An 18,642-nucleotide genomic window follows, 5' to 3' on the forward strand; every position below is an offset into this window, starting at 1 on the left:
AATGCAGTTGCCTGTGCAGCAGCAGCAGCGCGAATGAGCAGGCTGTGGCCTGTTCGCTAGCTTTCATACGCGCAGAGCGCGTGACCTTGATTCGGACTTAGCCGATTTCACAGTGCCAGCCGCGCGTTATCCCGTACGCGGGCACTAGTCGTACTAGGTGCCCGCGTACGCTTAGAGCGTTGGGTCTGCGGCTGGCGCGCTGCCACGATTGCGTAAGGCAGTCTCGCGCGATGGGGTCAAAGGTCAAACTGATAAGAACTTTAACATGGAACATAATTGAGGGGTCAGCTTGTGCACTAAATCCTGCACTGGCAACACTTTTGCAATTATGGACAGCTATAGAGGCAGCCTGGCTCAGTATTTCTACATGAGGCTTCCAATGACTTGTTGAGTCCAAGCCACGTCAAGTTGCTGCACTACACTGGGAAAAAGGAGGTTGTACTTGATATCAGGAGGCAGCCCGTGACTTTTGTCACCTCATCGTATATAAGGAATATTCAGTTCTAAGTCTTTTATGGCACTAAATCCTTCAAACTGAAATTGAACACCTGTTTAGTCTATGCTGGAACTGCTGCAAAGTTCCAGATTACTGGATAAAAGCTGTTATCTATATTTAAAAAGAGGTGATAAACATATGACAACAACTATGTATATAGTGTATGGAACAGTAATTAATGAAAATTACATTTTATACCAGACATGTCATTGATCAAAGAACGAAGACATTTAAGATAGCATCAGTCATGCACAGACATAATTGTTTCCTTTAATTTTGAGACACACATCACATCCATTGGTTCAAAAGACAAAAATGGCCTCCAAGGATAATCTCTCCATCTTGTGGATGCTGTAAAAAGTTTTCGTTATGACACACAAAATAACATTGATAAAAGAGAACCTACTATCTAAGGAAACGTTTATTAACCAAGGAGATTGACAGGACTGTAATTTGTCCCCCATAATTTTTAATGTAATGTAGATGATATAACTAGAAAGTACAATGTTATTTGTTGATGATCAGGTTACTGTTCAGCAAACAGAGGATGACTTTCATATAGCTGTGTATTACCGTCTATAGATCTACTTTGGATATAATATTAAAATCTTTCAATGAAAAATGAAAACTGTGGCTTTTATAGTTACAGTGGCAAAGTTCTGTAAAAAATGCATCTGAAAAGGCCGCACACAGAATCATGATTGAGGGGGAGAAGGAGGGGGGGATGGGGGTTCTTGGTGCTCAGTTCCTATTTGAGCTAGAAACATCAGGTCTAAGGTTTTAGTCTGGACCATTGGCTATTTGTATAGCTCTTTGAACACCTGTCTTACTATAACTATTTTATGGTATATTAAGCAAAGTTTCAGCAACAAACAGGAGCTGGCTCCCAGGCAAATTGTGTGAATTGATTAATTCCTTTTGCAAAAGCACCATTTGTATGTGACCATTGGGATTTTACACACAAAAACAATCACCCTTAAGTAACTCCAGACTGGAGCGAGACTGTCGGTTCAAATTTGGTCTACCAATGTATCAGACCTTGGTCGAAGATAAGTTTTAACCATTTGAAAAAACTTTGCTTCATTTGGATTTTATGTGTAAAAGCACGTTTTTCTGGGAGGTTTTTGAAGCATGCCACTTCTATACTTCAAACATGTATGAATCAGTCCAAACCTTGCACCTAGGTATATAAATGGATAAAATAAAAAAAATTATCCAACTATCTTTATCTGTTGTAGAAATATGATGGTTTAAAGTTGAGGTAAATGTAGCACATAAAATCAAACAATGGAAACTCCAAGTAGGAATACTAGCAATGTAGGAAGATTGCTACTTACTGTAAAGAAGACACATTAAGTTGCAGACAGGCGCAGTTAAAAGACTCTTATATAAAGTTTTCTGCCACAGCCTTCACCAGCAAAAGAGAAACACAAACCACTCGTACACACAAGCAAGCACATCTCAGATACACATGATCGCCATCTCCAGTGTCTTGGGCCGGAAAGCTGGTATCAGTTGTCACCCGAGTCAAGAAAAATCTGCATTAATTGCCAAGTTATGATGGTCTGATGTCAAAATTATGGCATAGTAAAAGTTGGGAACCAGAATGAAAAATGTTCCTGTCATAGCACAAAAAAGGCTAACATGTCCTGGACAATAAGGGATGTCAAAGAAGGGAACTATCTTTTCAACTTATCTGGCAGCTTCAGAGACATTTAAATCAAAACATCTTGACATATTCATCCTTATTTATGAGTTAACTCTACTTCCCCAGGCCAGTGAGCTCTCTTACGTCCACCTCATATTATATGTATGACGATGGGTGTAAGAACAAATACACACAAATTTATGTGCTTCTAGAGTGAGACGCATCTAAAGTACGAAATACCCTAGAATTGGAGTGCAGTTATAATAGGAAGTATCTCAGAGTAGGGATGCGTCCATCCTAAACTGTAATGACACATTGTATCATATTGTATGACATAACAAATGCCATGTTGGATGACATGATGACAAGTTTATATGACATGACATAATGTATAATGTTACTTTACTTGACACAATGCATTGTATTACATGACATGGCACTAATAATAACAATGAAAAAAGTATGGATATGTCAAAATGTTTTGAATTAAATGTCTTTGCAGCTGCCAGATAAGTCAAGTTGGATGTTGGATGACATGATGACAAGTTTATATGACATGACATCATGTGTCATGTTACTTTACTTGACATGATGCATTATTTTACTCGACATGAGCACTAATAATAACAAGAAAAAAGTATGGATATGTCAAGATGTTTTGATTTAAATGTCTTTGCAGCTGCCAGCTAAGTCAAAAAGCTAGTTCCCTTCTTTTGTATCCCTATCTCTGCCCAGGACATATTCCACTTTTCTGTGTTATGATAGGAGCAGCATCCTGGCAGGCAAATATTCAGTGCGAACAAAAATGCCCCTAGTAAATAGACCTATTGAAAAAGTGTCTCACTTACAGTATCTTAGCTGTAACACACGGTATGGCATTGCTCATTATATTGATTGTAAATTAAGTACCAGACCGTATATGGAACAGTGTGAAGAACATTACATAGGAAAAAGGCAAAAGAAACAAGAATGAAATTTTATAAAGTGGTGGCTGTGCCACTTGTGCTGTATGGTTCAGAGGTGTGGGTGGTGAGTGCTAAATATCTTAGTGAGATACAGGGATCAGAAATGAAATTGCTGAGATCCTGGAAAGGCTATATGATATTGTTAAACTTAATAATGGTGAGGTGTGGAGAGAACTGGATATCCTTAAAATGGAAGATGGAATTGACCATAGAGATGGCTCACACACCTGAACACACAGCAAGAAGGAAAAATACCAGAAAATGTTTTATCATACGGACCAAATGGTGGAAGATATATTGGAAGACCAAGGAAATGTTGTTGTCAACTTTCTCAGAGGCTTGAACGAGCTAATCGCCTACTTTTTGAAAGAAGAAGAAGAAGAAGAAAAAGAAGAAGAAGAAATCATTTATGTCAACATGGCAGAGCATATCAGACTGTTCCATACATTTGAACTTTTTAGCATGAGTTGGTAACAGTACTCGTACAAAACAATAAACCTGCTTGCAGTTTACTGTGATTGATCTCAGTCATGTATTTTCTTTGAAAGCAGTGGCAACATCTTGTCAATTTTTCTTCGTTAAGCTATAAAAAGTATGTAAGTATGGAAGATCGGCAAACAAAAATGTAAAATAAATGTCATATTATTGTAAATTCACATAAATGGAGTCATGAAATCCCTGCCTTCTTCATTAGCCTGTAAACATGAGATTATTGATGTGTTATACAATTGTATAAAAAGTAATACACAAAGAAACACATAAATACATTGTTGTATATTTGCAGACTGAACTGACAAATGAAAATTTGTGCTAAGATCGGAATATGAACTCAGGTCTCCTGCCGTCAGCCTCGGTATAAATTTTCATTCATCACTTCAGTCCGCGTGTATTCATCATACAGGGTGTTTCAAAAATGACCGGTATATTTGAAACGGCAATAAAAACTAAACGAGCAGCAATAGAAATACACCGTTTGTTGCAATATGCTAGGGACAACAGTACATTTTCAGGCGGACAAACTTTCAAAATTACAGTAGTTACAATTTTCAACAACAGATGGCGCTGCAAGTGATGTGAAAGATATAGAAGACAACGCAGTCTGTGGGTGCGCCATTCTGTACGTCGTCTTTCTGCTGTAAGCGTGTGCTGTTCACAACGTGCAAGTGTGCTGTAGACAACATGGTTTATTCCTTAGAACAGAGGATTTTTCTGGTGTTGGAATTCCTCCGCCTAGAACACAGTGTTGTTGCAACAAGACGAAGTTTTCAACGGAGGTTTAATGTAACCAAAGGACCAAAAAGCGATACAATAAAGGATCTGTTTAAAAAATTTCAACGGACTGGGAATGTGACGGATGAACGTGCTGGAAAGGTAGGGCGACCGCGTACGGCAACCACAGAGGGCAACGCGCAGCTAGTGCAGCAGGTGATCCAACAGCGGCCTCGGGTTTCCGTTCGCCGTGTTGCAGCTGCGGTCCACATGACGCCAACGTCCACATATCGTCTCATGCGCCAGAGTTTACACCTCTATCCATACAAAATTCAAACGCGGCAACCCCTCAGCGCCGCTACCATTGCTGCACGAGAGACATTCGCTAACGATATAGTGCACAGGATTGATGACGGCGATATGCATGTGGGCAGCATTTGGTTTACTGTCGAAGCTTATTTTTACCTGGACGGCTTCGTCAATAAACAGAACTGGCGCATATGGGGAAACGAAAAGCCCCATGTTGCAGTCCCATCGTCCCTGCATCCTCAAAAAGTACTGGTCTGGGCCGCCATTTCTTCCAAAGGAATCACTGGCCCATTTTTCAGATCCGAAACGATTACTGCATCACGCTATCTGGACATTCTTCATGAATTTGTGGCGGTACAAACTGCCTTAGACGACACTGCGAACACCTCGTGGTTTATGCAAGATGGTGCCCGGCCACATCGCACGGCCGACGTCTTTAATTTCCTGAATGAATATTTCGATGATCGTGTGATTGCTTTGGGCTATCCGAAACATACAGGAGGCGGCGTGGATTGGCCTCCCTATTCGCCAGACATGAACCCCTGTGACTTCTTTCTGTGGGGACACTTGAAAGACCAGGTGTACCGCCAGAATCCAGAAACAATTGAACAGCTGAAGCAGTACATCTCATCTGCATGTGAAGCCATTCCGCCAGACACGTTGTCAAAGGTTTCGGGTAATTTCATTCAGAGACTACGCCATATTATTGCTACGCATGGTGGATATGTGGAAAATATCGTACTATAGAGTTTCCCAGACTGCAGCGCCATCTGTTGTTGAAAATTGTAACTACTGTAATTTCGAAAGTTTGTCTGCCTGAAAATGTACTGTTGTCCCAAGCATATTGCAACAAACGGTGTATTTCTATCGCTGCTCGTTTAGTTTTTATTGCCGTTTCAAATATACCGGTCATTTTTTAAACACCCTGTAGATGTCTGAGACTTGAAAAAGTCTCTCTAACCGTACAGTTAATTTGACATAGGTACATTATTCACTACATTCCAGATGTGTGTATAAATCACTTTACAGATATACACAATAATCATGCTTCTGTATGGCACCAACAAACTCTTCAGTGCAAGTGCACACCAGGCTCAAACTTTCACAGGAATCAGCAAAATGCTATGAGTGATGAGCATAATGGGCAAGGGACACTACGTAAGTTGAGAATTTGGGCACAATTGGAGGTGTCCTAGGATAGTCCATGCTTTTGCGATGACCACAGTGTCCGGATGGCTTAGTGGTCAGAGCATCTGCTTAGCTAGCAGGAGACCCAGGTTTAAATCCCTGTCCAGCACAAATTTTCAACTTTCCTCATTGATTGAAATCAGTGCCTACTCACACGCAATGTCTGTAATTCCTTGGTGTCTTACTGTGGAACTGGCCATTAGATAATTACAGTATGTGGAACCACCACAATAAAACAAGGCAGAGAGTATTGTGTTGTCAGTGAACAAGCAGCAACAGCAAAACTGATACTGTATTTACTCGAATCTAAGCCACATTTGAATCTAAGCTGCACCTGAAAAATGAGACTCAAAATCAAGGGAAAAAAATGTTCCCGATTCTAAGCTGCACCTGAAATTTGAGACTCGAAATTCAAGGGGAGAGAAAAGTTTTAGACTGCACCTCCAAATCAAAACAAAGTTGCTCCATTGTAACATGAGGCACAATTTAGATCGAATGGATGAAGATACAGCTACAGTAGTTTGGTTCGAGTTGTAAGCTTAACAGTTAAGCTTTACCAAGTAGCCATTGCTATGTGTCAGGCACTCCGTCTGCATTTATACAGGTACGCTTCCTTTTTCACGTGCTTTGTCTGGTTTGAATTGATTTCTTATTTTGCTTTGATCTGATAAGTGCCGTTCTCTTTGTTACAGGTGTTTATGTTACTCTAAGCTGAAAATGCATTATTGTACTGTCATGCATTGTTTATCACATTCTGATAATGAGTGTTTACGACCTGTCGCCGCTCATGGCATGGCTTGCTTTTGTGAGCGCTACCGCCACTTACAATAAAAAAAGAGAGAGAAATTGTCTCATAAGCGAAACAATGGCAAGAGACTGCTATTTGTTGTTACTTACACTGCTGCTTTCTTTGATAATGATCAACAATAGCCAAATAATAGACTGTGTATGATAGAAGATGTTCTGAACGAGAGATTAGCGAAAATTTTTCTCTGTTTGAAAATCTTTGCAGACGCCTCTTTAGTACATTACATTCTGCACAGAAATTAGAGTCATCTTAGATTTAAAAATCTAGTCAGTTGCCGTGCTTAATTTCTGACTGTATCACTATTCAGCATAAGAATAATATGAATATAAACATGACATGATATGTATATTCTTCCACGTTTGCTGTTGTCTCACTCTAGTTTAGAAGTTTATTAGGCAGACAGGATTTAAATGAGATAGCAGCAAACATGAAAGAATACATGGCATTATGTTTACGTTCTTCTACCTTTTCTTTTAATTTATTTACTGACGCAAAGGTTTTGGTGCCAGTATTTATCTTTGTGCCTACAAAGCATGCCTGTGTAGCACTACATATATTCGACGGCAGAAGTTAGTTGTGGCGGCACCTACCAACATTTTTCAGAACTTCCGCTTACTTTGCACTCGATTCTAAGCCGCAGGCGGTTTTTTGAATTACAAAAACCGGAAAAAAAGTGTGGCTTAGATTCGAGTAAATACAGTAGATCAGTAGAGTTCAGGGACTTTAAACACTTTCTAGTCATTGGATATTAGCTGAGTAACAAATTGGTCTGGAACATTTCAAAACTTCTAAAGCTGTGCAAATTGGCAGTCGGTGATGTGAATGTGAAGTGAAAACATGAACGAAAAATCACAGCTAAATCATGACCATGTAGACTTCACGTATTGATGGAAAGGGACCGCCAACCGTGCGGAGGACAGTTGCAAAAAATTTGATCCGCTAGTGTTCTGTGTTTGGCCATTATCAGTCTTACAGATTTATTAATAACAACACTGTGTGTAGCATTCTAAATTCATTACATACTGAACAGCATGTACTTTTGTTTGGATTTTTTAAAATGAGTGATGAAGCAATTCACAGGCATCACCTGTGACCCCTCAGAGAAAAAGGGTTCCAGTATGTGGTAAAATATTTATGACATTTAGTTTCATAGATGCTCAGTATGAAGCACAATGACTTGGCAAAAAGATACAAGACTGATGCTGTAAATTTGTTCCAAATTGTCAAATTGTGATAGTTGTATTTCCACACACAATGCATTCATTCTTCCACTGCTTACAGCATTTCTGCATGTGGCAATTTTTTTCCTGTGACAGTGTGCCAGAACTCTCCCTTACTTGTCAGAGGGCAAGAATGTATCTGGAGTAAACTGCTTGTCTGCCACATTGTCATCTGAATCTGATGGAATAGGGCAGAGCACAAGGACATACTTCAAGATCAAAAATTATTTGTCCACTAATGTGTCATAGCAAATAGTTTTCTCCCATGACAAACAGTTTGTTAATCACACAAGCACTCTTGATTTTACATCTTTTATAATGTTTTATCCTTTATAATGTTTCATTTGCATTCAGGATAAGCATTCCAGTTACTCTCCAAAGAAAAAAAAAGCATACAATTGTGTGTATCGTACATGGACAATGACAAATTAGCAAAATTACATGGGTCTATAGCATTTACTTTACACTTTTGCTATAAAATTCTGTGTGCCCCTACACTGCGACTTAGTGTGCTGGTGTTTTCTGTTAAGTTTTTTTGTCGAGTTTAATTGCTTCAAATATTGTTGATAGGCATCATTATTGCAGCTACACCAAGTCTGAGGCTTCACTGGTATATATATCACTGGGCTTGAGTTTAATTGCTTCAAATATTGTTGTTAGACATCAATATTGCAACAGTTCTGAGTCCAACGCTTTCCCAGTTCATATATCACTGGGCCCGGTCCTCAGACAGAAACACTGTGTGTGTGTGTCTTCTATACTGTGTGACTAGATCAGATTAGATTAGATTCAGTTTTCATTTCATGGACCCAAAAAATGAGATGATTCTCATGAGTGTGGAACATGTCAGAAAGTATAACATAAAAACATAAAACACTTGAATATAATACTTACTACTCTGATGATTTGTCAGGAGATAGTCGGAATAGGTTAATACAATACAGTAAACTGGAACAGCTAATATTTACAGAATTAACACACTGTCAGAATGAAACACTGTTATGTACTATTAATAAATTTATCATACACAAAATACCTAATCTTGACAGTTGTGACCAAGTATTGTCAAAACTGGAATCTAACAGATATTTTTACTTAAGCTGGCTTAACGGTCTCTGTTAAGATATTCGTCTATGGAGTAGAAGGAGTTGCCTATCAAAAAGTCTTTCAAACTCTGTTTGAACCGTGTTTTATCTGAAACCAAGCTTTTAATGGCTGCTGGCAATTTATTAAAAATGTATGTTTCTGAATATTGGAGTAAGTGATTTTAGGTCTTTATATAGATTGTTCTTATTCCTAGTATTGATACTGTGAACTGAGCTATTGGTTGGAAATAGAGATGCATTACTTGCAACAAATTTCATTAAGGAATAAATATACTGAGAAGCAGTAGTTAGATTACAAAGTTCCTTGAACAGGTTTCTACAAGCTGTTCTTGAATTTACTCCACAAATGATTCTTATCACACGTTTTTACACTCTAAAAACTTTTGCTCGGTTTGAGGAGTTGCCCCAGAATGATTCCATATGACATAATAGAATGAAAGTAAGTAAAGTATGCAAGTTTTTTTTTATATATATTTATATCTCCTAGATCTGACATCATTCTCACAACAAATACAGACTTGTTTAGGCACTTAAGCAATTCTGTGGCATGCCCTTCCCAACTGTATTTATTATCGAGTTGTGATCCCAGAAATTTATGAACTAGTGTTCAAATGTTTTGTTTTGAGTTTGCTGTCGAGTTTCCATTTGCTATGGTATATGTGAAGGATCAATGAATGTTTTTTGTGTTGAACTATACAAAAACAGAATTGTATATGGAATGTTGGCTTGAATCCATACAAAAAATTTCCCAGTGTTCATATTCCCAGTTATATGCAGATTAGTGATGAAATTTGAAGAGACTGGATCTGTGTTACACAAACGAAGGCCTAGAGAACCTAGTGTTTTAACCGAAAATAAATTAGATGAGATAGGGGAGGCCTTGGAAAGAAATCTGAGAAAATCTGTGTGCCTTTTGCTACATCAGACTGGTGTGTCAAAAGCTTCTGCTCACAGAGTTGTGCACAAACTGAAATTGAAACCATACAAAATAACGGCATCAACTGAGGAACTCAAATACTATTGCTCGATGTCATTGCAACTGGCTGTTACAGGCTGTGCATGATGGGGAAGTTGATTCTGAGATACTTTTTGTCTCTGATGGAGCAGGTCAGGGTACATAAATTCTCAGAACAATTGACGTGGGAGCTCCAAAAATCGTCATGAATTACATCAACAACCTATGCATGATATGAAAACAGGAGTGTGGTGTGCAATTAGTGCAAGATGAGTTACTAGAGCAATCTTTTTCCATGAAACAATACATACTTACAGGTACATGAACAATATACTGCATCCTTTTTTCTTGAGAACTGACACCTAATGAAGAGATGTACAGTTATTTCATGTAGGACAGTGCAAGATCACACATTGCCAATGCTTCTAAGACAGCAATATGAAGTGTCTTTGGTGACACGATAACTGACTGGCCTCCTTCTTCTCCGAATCTAAACTCGTGTGATTGTTATCTTTGGAGAATGTTAAAAGACAAGGTGTATGCAAGCAATCACCACACACTCAAAGAATTGGAAGACAGGGTTCGCCTGGTCATTTCCCACATTTTGGCATCTGAAATTTGTCGAGTGTTTGCTAATGGCTTCAGGAGGCGTCAGGCTGTTCTTACCACAAGGGACATCATTTTGAGAACCTGCTGTAATCAGATGACAACGAGACTGATGATCTCGCTGTCTGGTCTCCTTCCCCAAAACAACCCCCTCAGATGACAACGTTGTTTGTGCTTAACTCAGGGGAAGCACACGTGCAGCTGACTACTGCCAGATTAGTGTCCAAGAGTCGTGTGTGTTGGCAGCCGGTGGACGTGATGGCGGCTACTGGTGGCCCTATCATGTGACCCGTGGACCAGTCCTGGGTATCTTTCATGAGACACCATGTGCTTTTGATCAGATAGTGTGTACTGAATGTTAGTGATCTGGCAGTCAATAATAATATTAACTTCAAACTTTTTGCAGATGATGAAGTTATATACACTACTCAAAACAACTAGAGGGACAAAAATTTGATCAAATGTGACATGTATGTAGTCCATGATGAAGATACTGTTGCTCTTAGTTTTCTGAAGTGTTTTAATAATAAGAACAATCCTCCACAATACTTTTGAAAGCCACTGCTTAGTGGCAGTATTCAGACATATTATGTTATGCCTAAGATTGAAATGAATGAGCAGTGTCTCACTCTGCCATCTAGTGAGTGTGAGTAATGAGTGCCTCCCTATACTCTTTGTGTATGTTTCGTCAAACAGGAGGCATCTGCCTGAGGCAGAATGTGTTCCAGAAATGACACTACTGCATTAAGGTTGGACAGTTTGTGCAGTGTCTACAGAACTTAATTTAGCTTCACCTGTTGTTGTAAAGGTTTGGAAACAATTTCGTGAAACCAGTACGTACACAAGAAAGCCAGAGGAAGGGAGAAAATGGAAAATATTGGCCAGAGACAACCGCATTGTGGTTCACTGTTCTGTCCACTAGTCCACTGCAGCTGCCCAGGACCTACAAAATGATCTAACAGCAGCAACTACACTCATGCTCAAAAATTAAGGATAATTGCAGAATGTGGTGGCACTACACAAAAATTACACTAATAGCATAGGCACATAGGGAACACACATGACACATATCTGTAAGTCCACAGTATTGGTGATAAGTTGAGAAAACTGTCCCGAAACACGTGCTACAAAACGCCACTGTTTTCTGTGCATGTACCCCGACATCAGTATGGGATTTGATAACCATGCACACGTACACAGGCTGCACAACGGGTTTGCGTACTCTGGATCTTGTGGTCGAGCAGCTGCTGGGGTATAGCCTCCCATTCTTGCACCAGTGCCTGTCGGAGCTCCTGAAGTGTCATAGGGGTTTGAAGATGTGCAGCGATATGTCAGCTGAGAGCATCCCAGATGTGCTCGGTGGGGTTTAGGTCTGGAGAAGAGGCAGGCCACTCCATTCACCTGATATCTTCTGTTTCAAGGTACTCCTCCACGATGGCAGCTCACTGGGGCTGTGCGTTATCATCCATCAGGAGGAGGGTGGGACCCATTGCACCCCTGGAAAGGCGGACATACTGGTGAAAAATGACGTCCCGATACACCTGACGTGTTACGGTTCCTCTGTCAAAGACATCCAGGGGTGTACGTGCACCAATCATAATCCGACCCCACACCATCAGACCACGACCTCCATACAGGTCTCTTTCAGGGATATTAAGGGGTTGGTATCTGGTTCCTGGTCCATGCCAGATGAAAAACCGGTGAGAATCACTATTAAGACCATACCTGCTCTCGGCCGTGAACATAACCTGGGACCATTGTTCCAATGACCATGTACTGAGTTCTTGACACCAGGCTTTATGGGCTCTCCTGTGACCAGGGGTCAGTGTAATCACCTTGCAGGTCTCCGGGCGAATAAACCACGTCTGTTCAGTCGTCTGTAGACTGTGTGGAGACAACTGTTCCAGTGGCTGCAGTAAGTTCCCGAGCAAGGCTACCTGCAGGACTCCGTGGCCATCTGCGGGCACTGATGGTGAGATATCAGTCTTCTTGTGGTGTTTTACACTGTGGACGTTCCGTACTGCAGCACCTAGACACGTTTCCTGTCTGTTGGAATCGTTACCATAATCTAGAGATCACACTTTGTGGCACATGGAGGGCCCATCCTACGACCTGCTGTGTTTGACCAGCCTCTAGTCGCCCTAGTATTCTACCCCTCATAACGTCATCAATGTGTGGTCTTTGGGCCATTTTCAACACTCAGTCACCATTAGCACATCTGAAAACGTCTACACACTTACTCGCTGCACTGTACTCTGATATCCACCAACACACTTCTGCGTATGTGGACCGCTGCCAGCGCCACTGTGCGACAACCGCAGGTCAAATGCACCGCATGGTCATACCCCGAGGTGATTTAAACCCACAAACTGCCCACCAGAGCATTGTTTCACCATGTGTCAGCATTATCCTTAATTTATGAGCATGAGTGTAGTTGCAGTGTTAGTGACCAAACGGTATACAACAGACTCCAAGAGGTCAGTTTAAGACTAAGGAGACCTCATCACATCCCTCAATTAAGTGCTCGGCATATGAGATATTGACTTGGATATGCTGAGGAATGTAGGCACTGGCTGCCGCATCACTGCTGCAATGTATTGCTTGTGAATTATGGTGATTTCATTACGAAATGTGTCCAAACAGGACCAATGTGCTGTTATTCTGCCCTTGGCTGCTGAAGGACAAATCCCAGTAGACATCCATTGGAGACTGAAGAATGTGTATGGGGCAAGACATCTCTTGAAAACCACCATTGTGGAATGGTGTGCCAAGCTCTGTGCTGTTTGTGATTTGACACAGGATACTGGTCAATCTCGGAGTCCAGCCTCTACTGGGAGACTAAAGTGGCAGACATTCAAGCATCTGCCATATAGTCTCAATCTCTCTTCATGTGAATATCATGCCTACGGTCCCTAAAAAAGGCCTTGAAAGGTAGACAATTCCTGTTGCATGAGGATATGCAGTAGGCAGTTATGGACTTCTTTGTGCAGCAGGTCACAGTGTTCTACTAAACAGGTATCTTCAACCTGGTGTATCATTGGTATGATTGACGCATTGTTCATGGTGATTTTGTCTCATTGGCATACAGATTCTGGATGGTACCACCTGTGAAGAGAAACTTTTTGATTGTCCCTTATAGTACAACCTCATATGTATTGCTCCCATGGGAACTGCAAGGGGAGTTTAGACTAACAGTGTGCTTTGTACACTGATTCACTGGGAAGAAAACTTAACATTTTGTCCAATCAAAAGTAACCTCTGCTGCTCAAATTATTTAGTTTGCAGAGTCTTGATGGAGATATAGATGACCTGCTGCACTTGCTGTGTGGCAACACTTCCAAATAGTGAATGTCGGTGCACCTACCCAGCACTTAGCACAACTTACGGAAGTCACTTTTTCTGACGTGTAACTCATTTATTCGACAGAGCTGTACGATGTGTGCGAACTGCTCGGAACGGAGCAGGGCGCACTGCAGACGGCCCTCACGTCACGGACGCTGCTGCCGGGGACGGTTTCCGGCACAGACGACGGTGAGGAGCCCGTCACGGCAGAGCTGAGTGCCGGCGAAGCGACACACGCCCGGGACGCACTCTGCAAGGCACTCTACAGCCGCCTCTTCACGTGGCTCGTTACCAGGATCAATGACAGCACAAAGGTGAGTTCAGGGCAGTGTGTTTCTTATTGTAATCTGGAGTGATGTAAAGAGAAATTCAGAAAAAAATAAATACTGACCATATAGATTAAGTGATTGATTGAGTGAATATGTTTGCAAGGGGGTGTTCAAAAGAAAAGGTGCGAAACAACACTGTGGATATAATTGAAATCTCATTCAAAAGTAAACACCAGAAGTCTGAGCACAACTATCCCACTGTTTCACAAACCGATGTATTCCCTTTTCCCAGAATTCTTATGGCTGTGACAGAAGCTAGTCCTTCTGTGTGTCCTCCAGTTCATTACCCAGGTTGAAGTGCTTCCCTTTGAGATGTTACTTTAGAGGAACAAACGTATGGAAGTCACAGGGTGACATGTCCCGGTTGTGGGACAAATGCTGATGCTGCTCCCACTTAAAATTGGTCATTACACTTTGTGTGACCTCAGAGACGTGTGGATACATATTGTGGAGCAGAGTCTCTCCCTCAGTGAGCAGCCCATGTCCTTTGCTCTCAATGGACTTGCATAGGCTGTGGAGTGTCTGACAGTACACATCACTGTTGACGGTTCTTCCGTGCTCGAGGAATTTGATGAGTATCGGAAATCACACTCTCGAAAACGCGGTGGGCATCACCTTGTCTGCTGAGCGTACAGCTTCAAAATTTTTAGGTGGAGGTAACAATACATACTTCCACATCCACTGATACCTCAATACATTATCCCAAAGTGGCATATGCAAATTTCAACTGTTTTGGTTGTTATTGTGTGTTTACATTTTCATTTTAACACTCATAAATGGTTTCTCAACACAGTCATTTGGCATTTCACAGTGCTGTAATTGTGGTGGTCATCTTCAGACTGTTTATAAGTAAAAAGAGGAAAGACAGTATCATTATAGAACATATCAAATGTGCTAAGTAACTATCTGTGTAATGATAAAAAGAATAATATCATATCTAAAGGGACATACTGCAAGTGGTTTCTGTTGCATTATGAACAATACTGTAGGTGGTAACACTAGGAGGAGGTCGAGGTTTTGTAGACAGACTGAAATCTTCTCTTTTTCATTCATTTATGCAATCACCATCGTTCATCGGTCCCATCACGAAGGGGAGTCTTCAGGGATATGGAACAAGTGAAGTTATTCAGTAACACACAGGAGGAGTGACTGCTGGCTACTTACCACTAGCTACTTACTGCTGGCTACTTCTGAAGTGTCTGACAACACACTACAACTGGTGCTAATCTATGCAAACTGATATTTGCAGTAATTACTTCTAGGTTACTTGGATATAAGTCTTGTCATCTAATGTACAGAATTGTGGCAGCTACAAAAACTTTTTTGTTGTTGTTTGTTTAGACTGGTACCTTAGTACAGTACTTCATAAAGAATGCATAGACTGTGTCAGTTGAGGCTGGCAGATGTTATTTAATCTAACATGTATTAAAATTCAGGGCAAAGTAAGACACCAGTGTTTCTTTTGTTCTTTTATTTTCTATATTTTTTATGTCACAATCACAGGAACATTTTGCTATATGAATACATTATGAAAAAATAAGTAATAAAAGAACATAATAAGTCAGTCACTTATTCTCCAAGAGGGTATGTATCTTTTTCATTTATTCCCCAAAAAATTCCTGGCTGAAGATACAGGCCTCCAAAGATGCCACCGCGTGTGATATTTGCCATGTGTGTAAAATAATAAAATGATCTATCTCTGGAAACATTCAAGATATCTTGTTGCTATTTTTCATTTGATAATTCAGATTCAGCGTCCACAGCCATGGGGTGTGACAGACAACAATTGAAATCCGCAAGTCATAGTAACAACTATTTATTATCGAACTAAGCAACGGAAATCAAAATACAGTTTTTGAGGGTGAATGTCCACACTACTTAATTGCCAACAAAAAATTCAGTCCTTGAGATTGCTGGGAATGTGCCTACAGTGCCAAAGTCCACAAGTCATAGTTCGTGGCAAAGCAGAAGGTGCCGAGGATGATCGACAGTAGGATCTGAACTGGTGAGAGTGTGCCCTCGCAGACAGTGGTGCTTCTGGGATGTCAGATGTCTGCAGTCGATGAGAGTGTGGCTCCAACAACAGTAGCTGCCAGTGGCATGACGGTGTTTCTGGGGCATCTGTGTTAGGGGACTGACGAAAGTCAAGTGTAGCATTGACAGCGTGTGCTCACGGCAAAGGCGAAGATGATTCCTATTGGTGGGCTGTAGATGCAGTCAGCATTAAGCCTGGAGGGTACACTGGATGCAGTGAGGTCGATTGGTGGCCTAAATAGCCTCTGCCAGGGGATACGAGAGTGGTGCTATGTCGGCACATTATGTTAGGTAGGAAAGTGGTGGCCATGACTGCAGCAATGCTTATCTCAAAATAGGGGAGAAAATACTACCAATATTACCAGGTGATAATGAAAATGAAACACTAATTTTGAATTGGAAAGTAAAAACATTTTATTCAAAGTGCTGACCATTGCTTTCTATACATTTTGACCACCTTTCTGGCAATTTGTGGACACCACGCCAATAGAAATTTTCGTCTTTTGAAGCAAACCAATCAGACACCCAATTTTCGACTTCTTCGTAGGAATCGAAGTGTTCCTCAGCCGATGAGTGTCCCATTGATGAAAACAAATGGTAGTCGGGAGGGGCCAAGACCGGTGAATATGACGGGTGGGGTAGCAGCCCCCAGCCAAGTGTTTTGATTGTATCCTGAACCAGTTTTGCTTTGTGTGCAGGTGCATTGTCGTGTAAATAAATTACTTTTCCATGTCTTCTGGCCCATTCTGGTCTTTTTTCGATCAATGCATAGTTCAAATTGATCATTTGTTGTTTATAGCGGTTAGTATTCACAGTTTCACTGGGTTTTAGAAGCTCATGATACACCACACCTATCTGACCCCAACCAAACACAGAGCGTTGTCTTCTCGCCGAATCGATCTGGTTTTGCAGTTGATGTTAATGGTTATCCTGGATTAACTCATGATTTTTCCCGTTTAGGGTTCTTAAAATATATCCATTTTTCATTGCCGGTAACAATTCGATGCAAAATTGATTTTCTTTCATGTCTTTGAAGCAAAATTCTTGTGGCACCCATTTTCCGCACTTTTGGATCTTTCCCTTAGCTTTCAAACGGTCAGAAATTGTTTGTTGTGCAACATTATCATTGCTTCCATTTGCTTCTGACTCAAAGTATCATCTTCATCCAATATTGCTTGCAATTCGGTGTCTTCGAACTTTTTTGGTGGTCTTCCACGTCCTTCATTTCTTACATCAAAATGATTATTTCTGAACCATTGAAACCACCTCTTGCATGTTGCTTCTGATAGAGCATGATCACCATATGCCTCGACAAGCATTCGATGCGACTCTGCAGCACTTTTTTTCAAATGAAAACAAAAAATTAATGCTTTCCGCAAATCATCACTTTCTGGTACAAAATTCGACATTGTTAACATGATGAAAACATTTGATGTTGTTTGTTTCAGGACTTGATGTATACTAAATATCTTTGACAGAGGTCATACCAACCAAACAAAAAAAATTAAGGCTCGTTCACAACAAATGTTCCCTATCAACACATTTGTATCTTAATGCTCATTTCATACTGGTACATCTGGTATATGCAAATTGGGGTGACAGTCATTAAAGTTGTGGCAGGATCTTCTCACGAAATTTTGATCACCACCTTCGTCCTCAGAGTGTGAAAATATTTTGTTAATGCTCACATACATAATGAGGAATGATCATCATAATGAAATAAGTGATAGAAGATTTAAGCGTTCATTATCTCCATGTGCTGTCAGAAAGTGGAACAGTAGAGAAATAGTTTGAAGGTGGTTAGATGCACCCTCTGCAAGGCACTTAATTGTTAATTCCAGAGTAGATATAGATGTAGATAGGCATGCCACCTATCAGTGAGGTTGACCCCACCTGACACCATGAACGCCGTGTGAAGCTATAAGGTAAAATGTTCAAGCTGTGTGAGGTGAGAATGTAAACAGCTCACTGTGTTGTTCCAATGTGAGCTGTCAGCTTACGAACTCCTCAAGAGACTGTAGCCCACAATGCTCGTCTGTTGTACATAACAGCGTAGTCCAGGCAGATACAGTATCCCTTCCCCCTTAAAACCTGTGGGGAAGCCAGCTCAGTCGTATGTGCCGTGGCAGCAGTGGCTGGCTGAGATGTGACGATGCTGGCTAGCCGGCAACCCCTCTGATGTGGCCAACAAAAAATACTGTGACCGTTTACCTGAAAAACCGTAGACGGACAGCGTCAGCTTGGAGAAAGACCACCCAGTCACCTAGGGGTGGCGACAAGGGTACAGCCCAGCATACCGACAGGTTTGCAGTGAAATTCATCCCTAGAAATGCCAACCACAGTGTAGCAACAGAGAGGATCACCCCATGGCCAGAGCAACCTGGGGAAGGAATGGCACCAACATCTCTGAATAGAAGGGAGGAGGCA

The 18,642-nt window shown here is 40.9% G+C and overlaps 1 protein-coding gene across 1 annotated transcript in view; it reads left to right on the top strand.

Annotated features, from left to right (window-relative positions):
- Positions 1–18,642, top strand: part of LOC126215193 (unconventional myosin-Ib) — an 890,664-nt gene that overhangs the window by 640,566 nt on the left and 231,456 nt on the right. Inside the window, exon 12 of the mRNA XM_049941860.1 lies at positions 13,937–14,166. Within this exon, the coding sequence (XP_049797817.1) occupies positions 13,937–14,166 (230 nt within the window). The remainder of the gene's footprint in view (positions 1–13,936; positions 14,167–18,642) is intronic.

The sequence above is a fragment of the Schistocerca nitens genome, chromosome 12 (genome assembly GCF_023898315.1).
Source record: "Schistocerca nitens isolate TAMUIC-IGC-003100 chromosome 12, iqSchNite1.1, whole genome shotgun sequence".
Lineage (NCBI taxonomy): Eukaryota > Metazoa > Arthropoda > Insecta > Orthoptera > Acrididae > Schistocerca > Schistocerca nitens.